The sequence below is a fragment of the Onychostoma macrolepis genome, chromosome 16 (genome assembly GCF_012432095.1).
Source record: "Onychostoma macrolepis isolate SWU-2019 chromosome 16, ASM1243209v1, whole genome shotgun sequence".
Classification (NCBI taxonomy): Eukaryota; Metazoa; Chordata; class Actinopteri; order Cypriniformes; family Cyprinidae; genus Onychostoma; species Onychostoma macrolepis.
Window position 1 is genome coordinate 19,199,916 of NC_081170.1, and position 16,154 is coordinate 19,216,069.

The 16,154-nt window shown below is 38.0% G+C and overlaps 1 protein-coding gene across 3 annotated transcripts in view; it reads left to right on the top strand.

The window, feature by feature from the left end:
* ddr1 (discoidin domain receptor tyrosine kinase 1) overlaps positions 1-16,154 on the top strand; it is a 42,434-nt gene that overhangs the window by 17,818 nt on the left and 8,462 nt on the right. Inside the window, exons 3-13 of one of the 3 annotated variants that reach the window (XM_058746307.1) lie at positions 3,240-3,342; positions 6,450-6,678; positions 6,775-6,922; positions 7,053-7,155; positions 8,111-8,297; positions 10,695-10,944; positions 11,775-11,888; positions 12,596-12,643; positions 13,762-13,922; positions 14,697-14,898; positions 15,513-15,626. In XM_058746307.1, coding sequence (XP_058602290.1) covers positions 3,240-3,342; positions 6,450-6,678; positions 6,775-6,922; positions 7,053-7,155; positions 8,111-8,297; positions 10,695-10,944; positions 11,775-11,888; positions 12,596-12,643; positions 13,762-13,922; positions 14,697-14,898; positions 15,513-15,626 — 1,659 coding nt within the window. The remainder of the gene's footprint in view (positions 1-3,239; positions 3,343-6,449; positions 6,679-6,774; positions 6,923-7,052; positions 7,156-8,110; positions 8,298-10,694; positions 10,945-11,774; positions 11,889-12,595; positions 12,644-13,761; positions 13,923-14,696; positions 14,899-15,512; positions 15,627-16,154) is intronic. The other 2 variants (XM_058746309.1, XM_058746308.1) reach the window with 2 other exon arrangements.

Genomic DNA, 16,154 nt, shown 5'->3' on the forward strand with positions numbered 1-16,154 from the left:
ATTTGCATTTCTTATTATTATCAATGTTTGAAATAGTTATGCTGCTTAATAGTTTTGTGGAAACCGTTATATGTTTTGTTTTCCGGATTATTTGGTGTATAGAAATTTCAAAAGATCAGCATTTATTAATAACGTTATAAATGTCTTTTACTGTTAATTTTGGTTTAAATTTACTGACCCCAACCTTTCAATTCAGTTTTTCCTCCTAACATTTTCCACAAACCCACCCTCTTTCACACCCCAAGGTATAAAACCCCAGATTTAGTGAAATCACCCAGTGCGACAGTTGATTTAGTGAGGACGATGTGTTTCCTAAGGAGAGAGATATGAACGTGGAGGTGCAAATAGATCAGGAGCAGAAAATGACTGCATTCGTGTCACCGAGACCATTCATTGTTGAAACTAGAAGACATCTGCTTATAATTCAGAATGACTGTAAAGCGCAGCTCTCATCTGCTCTGTATTAGCTGGAGATGTGTGAGATAGACAGATTAAGAGTCATGGAGAGAGAAAGAGAGAGTATGGAAGAGAGAGAGCATTTTATTGGCTGCGGAGTGATGATGTAATGAAACAGGCACCTGTCCATAGTATGACTCTCTCTGTGTGTGTGTGTGTGTGTGTGTGTGTGTGTGTGAGAGGGTCTCACTGGCTGGGCAGGGTTTGTTTTCCAGCCTTTGCATTCTTATCTCATGACTCACTTTACAGCAACTGAGTACGTCCCCCCCCAAAACCTCAGCCATCACCCCCAGCTTCAGCTCACATTGACAGGCACACCCTCTGGACTGACACAAAGGCAGGACTGACATGTGATCCGTGCGGATGATTTCAGTGCTGTGTCTGTGCCAGAAATTTTCTCTACTGTCCTCATTTCATCTCTTCATTTTTTCTGCTCGCTGTGCTACATCTGTAAGACATTGCTGAAGTAATTCCAACAATGCAACCTTGCGTTGGTATTTTTGTGAGAGTTTGACATTGTGCCATGCGTGGGACTTTATTTACCTATATTTTAAGGAGAAAAATATCCCAAGAATTCAGACAAGACTGATAAAACATTGCTCCAGTGATGTCCTTAACGTTTTTTAATCAATAACTCAATAAATAATCAGTAACCAGTAAATGTTGTTGTAGGGCTGTCATGTTAAACAGGTTACCACACTGTTAGTATTAGTATTGTTGTTATTATTAGTAAATGTGGGAAAAAAAACATTTAATATATATTTTAATATATATTTTAGGTTAACATGTTACTTGTGTAAAATATAAACATCAGTTTTCTCTCAAATGTCTGGTGTACCCTTTTCAGAGTCCCTAGTTTGAAAAATTCTGAATGGACAGATTATTTTGTTTTTGTTATTGTTTTTTGTTTTGTTTTTGATTGCCATTTTTTCTTTAGTTGATCAGGGTAGGGTTTGGGTTAGTCTATAATAATTATTATCTTTATAAAAAAATAAGAATAGAAGTGCATGATATACCGTCATCTAGATAGAAAAAGCTAGGTAAATACGAGTGTGTGTCAGATGCAGTGTTATTGTAGTATTATTTTTTTGAATTGGCTTTTATTTTTAGATTTTCAGTTTATTTTCATTTTAGTTTTAGTAATTTTGCTGTAATTATTTTTGAATTGGCTTTTATTTTTTAGATTTTCAGAATTATTTTTATAATTTTGTTTTAATTTGATTGTAATTATTTCACTGGGTTCTGTAAGTATTTTTAGTAATTTAATTTAAACATACTTTTTTTTTCTTCTCAGCTTTATTTCAGTTAAAACAAATTTAGGTAACACTTTAGTATATGGACCAATTCTCACTATTAACTAGTTGTTTATTAGCATGCCTATTATTAACTTTTTGGCTATATATTACTTATAAAGCACATATTCTGCATGACCATATTCTACATCCTTAATCAGGGCCGCATTAACACTGTAAGTGGCCCCTGGGCTTTACCTCTCGAGGGGCCCTTCATCAACAAGAACTACAGTCTACATTCACTCAATCTTGATAATCACAAAGCGCAAGTCGTCAATAATAAATAAATAATTAATTCTTACTAACTGTTCCCTTGTCTTCAGTTGGAATCAAGAATTGTAAAGTTTAACTGGTATCTATAATTTTGGTATCAAAAATATTTTTTTGTGGCAGGGCAAGTAAAAATTTAAACCACTGTTGAGCCCTTATGGGCGAATCTTCAGTTGCCTCACGATTTGTTTGATTATGATTACGCATCACAATTCATCTTTTCCTCCAATTATTTAATTACCATAGCAAATGAATAATCAAATCTTTTTGTTATTTTACCTTTGTTATTAAAAAAAAATACAGAGGTGCAAATTAACAACAGTAGCGCAAATACAAAATAGGCCTATGGAAAAAAATGGAATTAACAGTGCTTTACTTTTTTCATTTTACATCTACTTTACAAAAGCATTCAAGTAAGATTAATACAGAAATTTAATAGTCAAATGTAAGTATGCTCATTGCATAGTCTTTAGCGTATTAAGTACAATCAATACAGCTACAAAAGATATTCAGTCAAGAGCAGTGAGAAATTCCCTCCTTTCTTTCGTTGTTTGAGGTGTATCTATATTAAGATCTAAAACAGTAAGCTAAACTAATATGTTATCAGATATCCGATTTTTCCACAACGGTTTTACGGGGGTTTTTTTGTGGCTTAGCCTATTGCGCTTAATCTCGTTTTAACATCAAGCACTTCCCGCATTATTTTCTCATTCATACATATTATTTTCGTAAAAAACGAAATGTGCCCAAATTTTTAGCAATTTTTCTCTTGTCTGACGGGCTGACACTTCTCGCGCAGGACGTGCAACGCCCGCACATGCATTCAAAGCAAACCGATAAAGCGCAATTTTAAGGGAACAGTGAACTCATTATAAAATGCGGTTACAATATTTTCCGGCATCACTGGGGCCTCCCTCAGCCCGGGGCCCTGGGCTTAAGCCCAGGTAAGCCTGTGCATTAATGCGGCCCTGTCCTTAATGCTACCCAATACCTATACCTAACAGCTATCTTACTAACTATTAATAAGCAGCAAATTGGGAGTTTATTCAGGCAAAAGTCATAGTTAATGGTTTGTTAATAGCAAGAATTGGACCTTAAAATAAAGTGTTTTAGTGACCGTTCTGTCACAATCCTGATTCTTCATTATGTGTGTGTTTCATAAGTTAGTTTTGGAGTGTGTTTTCAGAGCCTGTCTGAAGTGTTTTCTTTTGTAACACACAGCTAAGTGTCGCTATGCTCTGGGGATGGAGGATGGCACCATACCCGACTCTGACGTCACCGCATCCAGTGCCTGGTCTGACTCAACCGAGGCCAAACATGGCAGGTAAGTGTGAACACATGCTTTCAATTCACACACTGATTTCTAGCTGCGTGCATAATAAAGTATTCTCACTCTGATTTTGTGTTTGTGATTTGTGGTTGGTTGTTTGTGTTCGTGGGCTCTGTGAGGCTCATGAGGGGACGTGATTAGGTTACATGAGATGTCAGTAATGGAGCGTATCCTGATATAGAGCATTAGGTAATGACATTACAGCACTGTCTGTCTGGACTAGACTCACATGCTGCTGAACACAGGCCAATACCACACACACGGTAGCAGACGCAACACACACACACACACGCGCACACACACACACACACAACAAACACAAAAGCAGACACAAAACCACACTGTCTAATAAGCTTTGAGGTTAGCGTCACTATTCCTCCCTGAAACAGATAGAAGCATGTGTGTGCGGGAGGGGTGTTTCTGTTTTTTGGCAGCACACAGATCATGTGGTTGTTATTAAGTCCACATTCTGTTTAAGACAGCAGGGGGATTTTGAATGGAGGGGAGAGGAGCTTACAGGAAAAATGGAGCAAGGGAGAGGGACAAATAGCCTTAAACGGAGAAGGGGAATAAAGAAGAAAGAGGGTGGAGGTTAAGAGGAATGATGGGGTGCTGAGAGGTGCTGAAGATGGGATTTATGGTGGGGATACAGCGCTTTAGGGGGTGTGTGTGATGTTTGAATGTTAGGGTGGGTTCTCACACATGATCTCCCAGAAGAACAGCTGTGTGACAATATGCTGAAGACCTACAGATGCAATGAGAGAAAGACCAAATGAAGAGGAGCTGCAACTAACAAATGTTTTGATAATCTTTTGAACATGTATTCCACATCTGGCACATTGGTGTCCTTCAAACAATGTGCAAAGACTTCTGTATAATGAATGTATACTATTCATTGTGTTAAAAAATGGTATAAAAAGTATATGGTAACAATTCACCATTCATTTTCCCTACCGAGATTTTGAAAAAGTCTTTAAAAAGTTATAAGCTATGAACAAAACCAACCAGCTATGAGGTGAATCACAACATTTCCAAATTTGACTTGAAGCAAAAAAGTATGAAAATATCAAATGTAAAAATAATGTGTTTATTGGTTTTATTGAAGGAAAAAAAAAAACTTATGAGGCATCACAAAAGACATTGGTGTAAAGATTTTGATTTTACATATTTATTTTTCATTGTTTACACACACACACACACACACACACACACACACACACACACACACACACATATATATATATATATATATATATATATATATATATATATAGTTTCTAGCATTACATCATTTGTTTTGATTCATAGGGACACTGATTGTCTGATTGGGGAAGATTTCTCTGCAGAATTATGGAAATTATTGAAAAGAGGTGCTCTACCAACAAAAGAGGAGGTGCAACCACAAATCAAAAAGCCATGTCAATAGAAAAAGGTGCAGCACTCACTCTTGAAGAGGTCAAAACTTTATTAATTAAAATGACGTTTTGGCCGTTATCAAGGCCTTCATCAGACATAATTGTAATTAATAAAGTTTTGACCTCTTCAAGAGTGAGTGCTGCACCTTTTTCTATTGACACTGCAGAATTATGGGAAATGAAATTTTACGTGAATTTCAACTGTTAAACACTATTATTTAAAAAACTAATTGAAATAATGCACACTGATGGCAACAAAAGCATATACCATCGATTAACAACCATGTACTTTACAGTAGGTCTGTCTTTAACAGTTTATAAGTTAATGTTAAACATCAGTTCCCCTCTGGAGAAAATAAATAGGATTTTTACTTCAAGAACACGATTGCTGAACTCTGTGTATTAAGTTAAATACAAGCTAACACTCTTCACAAAAGAAAAGCAGCAACACAGATTAAATTACCAAAGAATAAACAATATTACAGGGAAACAAACGTTGTTAACTGGTTAGAGGTGGAATGTTCTGCAGGAGCAAACCTTGTTTGTAGTTTTGTTGCACTTGCAATTTTTAAATTGGATCTGGACCAACACTGATCTTTTTACTTGACTGAACTGTGATGGTTTAAGTGTACTATTCATGGAAAAACACATTTTGATTTTGAAAGGGTCTGTGAGACTGATCCGTGTGTCTCTGTGACTCTGAGGTCATGGTGAAGATTCTAGGGTGAATCTGAAATGTCTCAGACTGGTCTCAGTTTCTTGATCTCAGCTGTGTCACAATGAGGTCTCAGTGAGGTGACAGTACCCTCACCTCACTGGAATATCTTATTTCAGGCGCATTTCTCTTTTCGTTTGAGTGTTTGTGGTCTCCACTGTCTGTCATCAGTGTCTCGTCACCTATGTGATATCAGTAGCTGAATGCAGAGACATTTAGTGTTGTTCTTTCTTCTATGAGTGAGAAACGTTTAGTACTGATGCTGAGCCAGCCGACAGCTTAGACTTTTACTTGTGTTAATGAGTGAAGTGTGTTAAGAAGTTTAAAAGAGGGAATGGCCTAAATGTCATACAGATGGTTGTGTGTATGTGTTAGAGGCATGCGAGAAAGCAAAACCAGGTAATGGTGTTTATACACAGACCTCACCTCTTACATATCACCTCATTAGCCTGCAGTTTTTTTTATTTTATTTGTTTGATTTGATTTGATTTGATTTTTATATTTTTATTTATTTTTTGTATTTAAATGGTTTGTTTTGTTTCTTTTGCTTGTTTGTTTTGCTTGTTGTTGTATTTGACTTTGTTTTGTGTTGTAGTGTTTTTTGTTGTTGTTGTTTTATTTTTTTGTTGTTTTTTGTGTTTTTGTTTTTTGCTTGGTTTGTTGTGTGTTGTATTTTTACTTTGTTTTGTGTTGTGTTTTTTGTGGTGTTTTGTCTTTTGGTTTGTGTTTTTTTTTTTTTTTCTCTTTGGTATGTTGTGTGTTTTTGTATTTTACTTTTTGAGTCGTGTTATTGTTTTTTTGTTTTGCTTGTTTTGGTTTGTGGTGTTGTTGTATTTAGCTTTTTGTGTTGTGGTGTTTTGTTTTTTTGTTTTATATAAGATTTGTTTGAGAATTATTTTGAATGTTATTTTCAGGATAACTTTCAGGATTTTGAGCTTGTACATAATACGTATGTTTGTGTCCTGACTTAGGTTGAGTACTGGAGAGGGGGACGGTGCATGGTGTCCAGCTGGTCCAGTGTTTCCCAGCGGCTCGGAGTACCTGCAGGTGGATCTGCGCAAGCTTCATTTCCTGTCTCTGGTGGGCACACAGGGACGCCACGCAGACGGGCTCGGGCGTGAGTTTGCACGCAGTTACCGGCTGCGTTACTCTCGTGATGGACGACACTGGATAACATGGAAGGACCGCTGGGGACAGGAGGTTTGTAACCCCTGTATGAACTTTAATAATCAAGTTTTGTTAGCAGAATTTGGATCTTAGATATTTTACAGTTATTCTGTGTTGTTTTTGGCTCAGGTGGTGTCAGGGAACGAGAACACATATGATGTGGTCCTGAAGGACCTAGGTCCGCCCATCATAGCGCGCATGGTGCGCTTCTTCCCGCTGGCAGACCGTGTGATGAGCGTGTGTCTAAGAGTTGAACTCTACGGTTGTGTTTGGAAGGGTGAGTCCAACACATGACAAGCAATCCATCATCCTGGTCACACACACACTCAACTCAATTACATTCACATCAGGCACATTTTACAATAAAATGATGTTTACCTTTGAGTGACATGCTGCTTCTCTTTTAGACGGACTAAAGGCGTACACCGCTCCTGTGGGTCATGTGATGGACCTGTCAGGCACTCCTGTCTACCTTAATGACTCCATCTATGATGGCAGTAAAGAGACAGGGTAATGTACACAACACACAACTTTTTATTTTCATTTTTTAAGAATGCAATTTCATACTTCCTACAAGTGTTTTATATCTGCATGAAAATTGTACGTGTGCTATCAAGTTAGTAACTAAAATCATGTAGAAACCATCAAATATAATTTTAAATCATCAACTTCTTGTCTCTCAACAAACAAGTAGTTTGAAGTAGGGATGGGGATTATAAGATTCCCTTGGCCTAAATAAATAAATGATTAATGGCATAAAGTAATGAATATTGTCATAAATTAATGAATAATTGCATTAAAAATAAACAAGTAAATAAATAGATTTTTTTTTTTTTTTTTTTTTACGCAATAACTTTCTCAAATCAAATAGGTCATAAGCTGGATGTGTTTGATTTTCTTAAATAATTGACTTATAAAAGTCATTAATTTGTAAAGTATTTAGATTCACTGGTTGCTTCACTGTTTTTGATTTGCTAAAAAGAACTGGCTCAGAGTGCATTTGGAATCATACTTGCAAAGTCTTTTAGAATCGTAGAAGAATGCACATTCTAGAACCGTTGATGGTACAAAACATTTGATTTTTAAATATTTTTTAAAAAATATTAGAAAAAACAACGATTTCTTGGATCACAACCCTAGGTTCATGCTGTGTGTCAGAAACAAGCAGTTGAGAGGTAAACTTCTCAAATCTCACCTGCTCCTGTCAGGCTTAATTTTCTGTGATGTGTGTTAAAGTCCAGAGCCCTTTCTCATGTATGTATGTGTATCTGTCAGGTGGGGTTGACGAATATTGTGTAGAAACATTCCCAGATGTGTTTTAATGGAGCAGAAATGTTTGCAATAGCTAAACTAACGTTTGACACTAGCCAGATGTGTATGCATGGGAAATTCCAACATGTATGTGAGTACATGCATCTGTGTGTGTGCACATACCTAATGACTTATGTCTCTCTCTTCTCCGCAGGGTGATGTTCGGAGGATTGGGCCAGTTGTGTGATGGTGTTTTAGGTGGGAATGATTTCATGGAGAGTAAAGAGCTGAGAGTGTGGCCGGGATATGATTACGTCGGCTGGAATCGAGAAACCTTGGGCCAGCCTACTGTTGACATTGAGTTTCACTTCGAGAAAACACGGGTCTTTCACACCATGCAGGTCAGTATGTGTACAAGCAGCCCAAAATATGCTTGGACACTTAAAAGGGATACACCCATAAATGAAAATTACACCCTCGAGCCATCCTAGGTGTATATAACTTTCTTCTTTCAGACGAATAGAGTTATCTTAAAAATGTCCTGGCTCTTCCAACCTTTATAATGGCAGTGAATGGGGGGGTCGAGATTTTGAAGGCCAAAAAAGTGTCCATCCATCATAAAAAGTACTCCACATGGCTCCGGGGGGTTAATAAAGGCTTTGTGAAGTGAAGCGATGCATTTGTGTAAGAAACATATCCACAATTAAAACTTTATAAAGCGTAATCTCTAGCTTCCACTAACTGACATGGGTGCGTTCACGAGAGATGGCGTTCCAGCGGATGACGTAGGCGAATGCGGTAACGAACTTGGAGGCGCAGTAGAGAGAGCAAAGCAAAACAAAACACCAGTCATGAGCTAGAAGTACACAATGTGGATTTGTAAAGAAAAAAGACGGAGGATTTTGATATAAGACAAGAGGAGACTGGTTTTACTTTGCTGTAAACAAAACTTGGTTCTTGTGAGACTAGCATATTCTCACGGGAGCTTACACTGCGTGCTACATCCTGCATCATCCGCTGGAACGCTGGGTGAGTAAATCCTGGGGTAATTTTAATTTTGGGGTGACCTGTCCCTTTAAGTCACACTTTAAATGTCTTAATGTCACTGCTTTAGATACAAAAAATATCACAGCAAGGCAAACAAATGATACTAGAACTTTTTCTCAGTAATTTCTGAGTTTCTGAGACTTCTATAGTTTCAAGTCAATTTTTAGACATCCATAAGTTTTTGTATACATTTTTTACATACAAGTGTTTAAAAAAAAAAAAAACGTTTTAAGGGATAGTTCGCCCAAAAACGGAACATTCCATCATTTACTCATCTTCATCTTTCTTCTGCGGAACACAAAATAACTGTTTTTGTCCATGCAATGAAAGTCATTAGGGTCCAAAATAACATTGAATTACATTGACATAAAAAAAGATATTTTCGAATATGTTCTTTTGTGTTCTGCAGATGAAAAAAAGTCATACAGGTTTGGAATGACATGAGGGTGAGTAAATGATCTGCTGTTCATCTTCAGCCTGAAATTTCCATTATGCCAGACGGCAAGCGCTATCCCAGAATTCATCTCAGTCAGTTAGTAGGGCAGTAATGAAGCTTTGCCCACAGTAAATCTGCCCTCAGGAGTCTGTCATTATCCTTCAACCCTTTAATGAACATTTGATTTGTTTTTGTTCGTCTTTCTGCCTGTGGCTTTGCATTTGTGGTTGTGTGATTCTGAGAGGCATCCGTGTGTTTTGTTATCCAATTTGTGGCGCCATAATTATTTCTGTAGTTTGTTATTTGCATGTGTGTGTTTGTGTGAGTGCATTGTCATTTTTAAGGGTCTTTTTGACCAGGAATGCTAATGTGTTTGTACCACTTCTGGCTTTTTCCGGTCTCGAGAGCATTCTCTTCATTCATTTCTCTCCGACAATTCAGAAACGCCATAATCCTCCCATGTCGCCCCCTGTTTTTCCTGCAGCTTCCCAATGTTTTGAACACTTTCTCTAATACTTGCTTCCTGCAAGTCTTGCAGCAGATTCCCAAAAGATACTAAGAAAAAGGACCAGAGGTCCTATTAAAACATTTCCCATAACAACAAGCACTTGTTCACGTGCCTTTGCGAGATGATTTATGTCGCCTCCCTGTGCTCACTCTCCCAGACCTTTGTTTAGAGTATTTCCGGCTGTATTCCTGCAGTTTTGGAATACCGCCAGGCTCACCGGCACTTTACCTCTACAAATCAAATCTGAAATTGCTTCATTAACTCCAGTGCAAAGTTTGCCACACACCGAGAATAAATCATTGTTGGATTTACTTTAAAACAGTTCTCACTCAGAAACTGCTTGTAAATTTCACAAATAATAGATTTTTAAGTAGAAAGACTGAAATGGTATTTTCTTGTAAACGTAGTCGAACAATCTTTATTTTGTTTACAAAAAAAATATATATATATATAATGTGTGTGTGTGTGTGAGAGAAAGAGACTTATGAGGTGTCACCATGATAGCTTTTGCTATGCATTAACCTCCGGCACTGTTGTAGCAGTTTGTTTTGTTTCATGTATCAGTAAGTGTTTCCACACATGTGCGCAGTTACACGTTGACCTAACGGCACCATTAATGTCTAACCTGTCACATTATATATGTTCTTGCCCTCCACCTCTCATTCGCTCCCTGTTTCTTTTGTTTTTCTTCATTTGTGTAGTAATAACTTCTGTTTATTTCTCCATTCTTCCCACTGCTCTTTATTTTTGTTCCCTGCAGTCTTGTTGTGTCTGATTGCAGTTTTTGTTTTTAAATGTCTGTTTCAGGTGCACAGTAATCACAGACACACTCAGCATGTGCGGGTGTTCAACGAAGTGGTGTGTGAGTTTAAGGCCAGCCTGTTGAGCCCGTGGGCGGAGCCTGCATTCAGTCTTCAAGTGCCGCTGTCTGACCTACATGATCCTTCGTCCCGCACCATCTCACTGCCGCTCGGAGGACGACCGGCGCAAATTCTCCGCTGCCGTTTTTCTTTCAGTGACCGCTGGCTCCTCATCAGCGAGATAAGCTTCTACTCGAGTATGAACACACTCCTGACCTCTCACAGCAAAGTACTGTGGCTCATTAGCATTACAGTTCTGCAGCCACTTTCAAGTATATAGTAGCAATTTATTAGACCTATTACATAGCTGTTTGATTTGAGTTCAGACCAAAGTGAGAAGAAAAAGTGCTTTGTGGGATTTTTTCCTATTATGCAGTTTGACGGTTGAGCTGGTTGAGTTTTTATTAGAGAGTTGTGTAAAAACCCGCTAAATCATCTTAAACCAACCTAATGTTGTGGTCTGAACTTAGTTTAGTCTAAAAAAAAGTTTAGTTGGTTTCCCAGTCCTGTCGAGCTGGTCTTCCAGCCTTACCAGTTGAAGAGTGCCCCAAATCCAGCTGAGACCAACAAAAACAGCTTAGACTGGTTTAAGATGTCTTTTCTTGCAGGAAAGCAATGAATAGTATGATCCTTTGCCACAAAGAATTCCAAAGAAAATCTTGACTTCTCTGAATGTTTTGCGTTCATGCTTATGCACTTATTTAATGAAATATAGCTAAATTATCCAAATTAAGTAACACAGTACTGTCAACTAAATAATTCTTCAGAGTGTGTGACTTTGGGTTCTGATTGGTTGGTCGATATCAACCAAAATATGAGCAAATCATCATAATGTGACTTGCGAGGATACTTACAGCTGACAACAGTTATTTGGAGAAAAAGTGAGACTTGGTGTCGCATTCACTTTGAGACCCGTACTTGATGGGTCTGTAGATAAGACAGAGATAAAGCTTGAATATTGATCATTTTGGCTCTGAGATAAAGCCTGCTTATCTAATTCTTTCTATCTCCGTTATCTTGTCTCCAGTGCCATTTGAGGATGGATCCATCCTTCCTCCTCTGCCTTCCTCCAGCACTCGTCCTCTCAATGCTACTTCTCCTCACACCCCCAGCACCGCAAACGGAACCAGCAGCCCCACCGGTGAGTCGGACGCATGTCAACCCCTCCACGTAGTGTGTATGCAATGCACTGCCCTGCCATGTTTGCATTAGTGCTGATTGTTAGTATTGGAATGGAATCGCAAAGATTTTGTTTCCGTAATGATTTTTTTTTTATGATACTTTTAGTATTTTTGGATGTTGTCCACCCAATAATTGTTTAAGAATATGTTGTAAAAGTACAATACCGCTTCACATATAAGCACACACACATATGTGTGTGTGTGTGTGTGTGTGTGTGTGTGTGTGAAGTTGTATTGTTTTTGTAGAATGTATTTTGCTATGTACAAGACAAAAACAAAACTACTTATTTTATTATTTGTAATATATAATATATTGTGTAAATATATACAAATAATAATAAAAGCCTATATATATAAAGTACCCTTAATTACAACAATCCTCTTTATTTAAAAAATAAATAAAAAATACTCTGGACCAAGGATACTAAATACGTAAAATCAATCAATCAAATTTTACTTATTTTATTTTTTTCATTTTTTGATTTCCAACCCTGTTTATGTGGTTTATTTGGAGAATTATTGAGAAAATGCATCCTTACAAACTGAAAAGGCCTAGCTTCATCCCATCCTCACAGTCTGCCCTACCTCACCTTTCAGCACTCCCATGTCACCAACCCCTGTCTCTCTAATTCTCCCTCTTCTGACTTGTACACCCTCATTTTTCCAGACCTCCTCATGACCATTACTTCACTGCTGCCCAGCAGCATACAAACAGGTGAGAGAGAGAGAAAGAGAGAAGGACAAGGGGAGGAAAAGAGTACCGTCTCCAATACTTATTCTTGCGTCTTAGATTTTTATGGCATGTTTACCAGTACAGAGGCATTTTATAATGCTCCCCTCTAAACTTCTTTACAATTGAAAACCCTGCCTTCATAAAATCCCTTGAGAATGTGGTTGGTTGTTGTGTGTGTGCATGCGTGTCGATCTTGAAGCCTGGAGAGAATGTTTTTTGCATGATTCGGATGTTTTTTTCCCCCTTGACTTTAACAATGCTCTATTGTTTTGAGCGTTTCATATAGCCAAACTCATAAAGTATCTTTGTGGAATTGCTCCAGCTGTCCTTGCTGTTGTCCCTCTTTGATTTAACTTCAGTTTCCTCAGCTTTAGGACTGTGCCCACTCTCACAGCTCATTTACTCCCGTCAAAGCTTATTACAGTCCCCCAAAACAACAGCTGCCTCCTAAATTTACCAACATAAGAACACACACACACACACACACACACACACGCACGTTTGTTTTTGTGAAAAGTGGGGACATCCCATAGGCATAATGGTTTTTATACTGTACAAACTGTATGTGCTATTGACCTACACCAACCCTACACCTAAACCTAACCCTTACAGGAAACTTTGTGCTATTTCAGATTTTCAATACACTGTGTGTGATTTATAAGTGTTTTGAAAAGTGGGGACATGGGGTAATGTCCTGAAAAGTCACCTTCTCCTTGTAATACCTATGTCATACCCTTGTCATTATACAAATTTATGTCCTCATTTGTCATAAAAACACACGCGCACACACACACACACACACACACACACACACACACATACACACACACAGACAGACAGTGTATAAGAAAGCTAAGAAAGCAAGTCAAATCACACAAACTGTGTCAGTGACCATGAAGGCATTTACTTATCACTGCCCAACCCAGCACTGAGATAAGAAGGTGGCTGTAATGGACAGATAAGCTTTGGTTTTACCCTCTAAACACACTGTAGGTCTTTAAATGCCTCATTTATGGTGTTTGTAATCATTTGTAATGTCAGAATGGCATTACACTAACATAAACACTTAATCATAAAACTGTTGTGTTTGGTTTTAACAGAGTTTCCTGCTGTCACTCTGAGGGCGGGCTTACCTGTGGCCAAAGATGACAGCAGCAACACAGCCATCCTGATTGGCTGCCTGGTTGGAATTATCCTGCTCCTATTGGCTGTCATAGCTGTCATACTTTGGAGGCAGTACTGGAAGAAACTACTTGGCAAGGTGTTTTTCCTAACTATGTTTTTATACAGTTTAAAAGCACTGGGACTTTTCAGTGTTTGTATCATTGTCTTTGTGAGCGAGTCATTAACTCATTAAATTTGTTTAACTGATTTGTTTATAAGCACTGATTCATGTAGGAATAAAATAAGTGATTTGTCTTTATTGGTAAGTCATTGAATCATTCACTGAGGTGATTTATTCAAAAACACTGATTAATTTATCACCAAATCAAGTAAAATCTTGAGTGAGTCGTTAAATTATTCAGTCAACATATTAATTTGAAAACATTTAAGGTTCATCCTGATTCATTCAGGAATGCCACTACTGTCTAAGGGTCGACCGATATGTGTTTTTCAGAGATTATGCTGATTATTACAGATCAAGTAGACCGATAACAGATATATATATACACACATATATACATACATACATATATATGTGTATGTATATATATATATGTATATGTGTCTTGTGTAAAAATGAGAATGTGTATCAAAATTAAGAATTACAAGGACTCTGACAAAAATGTTCTTTAAATGCTTTTAAACTATTGATACAAATCGGTGTTGAAAATGAACGATAACCATGAAAATACTTAATATCGGCCTGGCCTGTTTTTAGACTGTTGTATGAAAGCTAAATATTTTTGTAATTTATCTGTTTGATTCATTTTCTCATAATAGAAAACTGCATTTTATTTGCATTTATCTGTTATAGCATCCAAAACTCCAAATTTGATTTCATGGCTCTTTAATTTTGTCTCCCTGTATCCAGGCCCAAGGCAGCCTCTCCAGCGACGAGCTGCGGGTTCATCTTTCGGTTCCATCGGACAATGTGGTGATCAATAACACTAACACCCACACATACTCCAGCCGCTACCAGCGGATACACACCTTCCCCGACGACCGGGACCGCGAGGGAGAATACCAGGAGCCCAGCACTGTACTGCGGCCCCGAGAGCAACGTGACAGCACAGGTGACACACAAAACACACACACACACACGCACACTCAGCATTCATATACCTCACTCAGTAAGTCACCATGGAGAGTGAACAGCACTGCCAAAACGACATCAGAAAAAGTACTTTAGGACAATCCACAACCCAAACACAAAGAGCCACTGTCCTATCTGACAGAGAGAGGAGGGAGGGAGATTTTATTTCACTCATACCCCACTTGTATTCAAATGTATCTGTTTTTCCTTCCATAGTTGCATTCATGATGAATACTTCATTTTTGAATCATTGTGTGATTGTTTTCATATCTTAATTAACATAAACGAATGTCCCATAATGGACTGACCAATGAAAAGATGATTAACAGCCTGCGTCATTATCAATGATAACACTGCCTGCTGTGTTTGTGCATCTCACATGTAACTGGTTTGCTCTGTCACCCCTTAACGGCCCTGTTGTTTGTTTTGTTGTTGTGTTGTGTCGTCTCGTGTTGTGTTGTGTTGTGCTGTGGTTTGGTTGTGGTTGTGGTTGTGCCATTTCGTGTCGTGTTTTTTCATGTGGTGACCGCTCACACTGTCGTGCCTTTCGTGGACTCGTGTGTCCGTGGGATTTGTGTGTGTGTGTCCTCCTAGCACTGCTGTTAAACAACCCAGCATATCATCTCCTCCTGTCTGACCTGACACATGGCCCCAACAGGCTGACAAACTGCCACAGCCAGCAAGAAAAGCCCCAAAACCTGTCCCAGGGTAAGAGAGAGGGGGTTAATTTTGCCCTAAGAAAAGGGGCGAGGGGTGGTGTCCTCCCCAGGGAGCAGTTAAAGTCCCCTGAAGTCCTAAAGGTAACGGTTAGAGTGATATAATGGCCCCAGAACAGCACAGAGGATATTAAACATTCATAAAAGTGTGTTATGTGTTTCTGGGACTTTTATGTCTCTGGGGTTGATTTTCATTGAAACTAAAAGATTTAAATTGGTATCTTTTGTTATTTGAAGGACACATTTAAAATTGTCTTGGAAGCTTGTAGTGGCACCAGACTTAAACTTTCAATATTGCAATATGAAAATCCTCCACAAAAAATATGAATCCGTATGTTTAAAACTAAGATGATCTAACAGAATGAAATAAACATTAATTATTCAATTAAAAAAAAAAAAAATCCTCAACTTTTCAAAAAAAAATAATAGCATTAAGATTTAATGTACTTGTTTACCAAGGAGGCAGAGTTAGTGATTCTTGAGGTGATGTGTGAAGAAAACAAAATGATAAACTAATTTA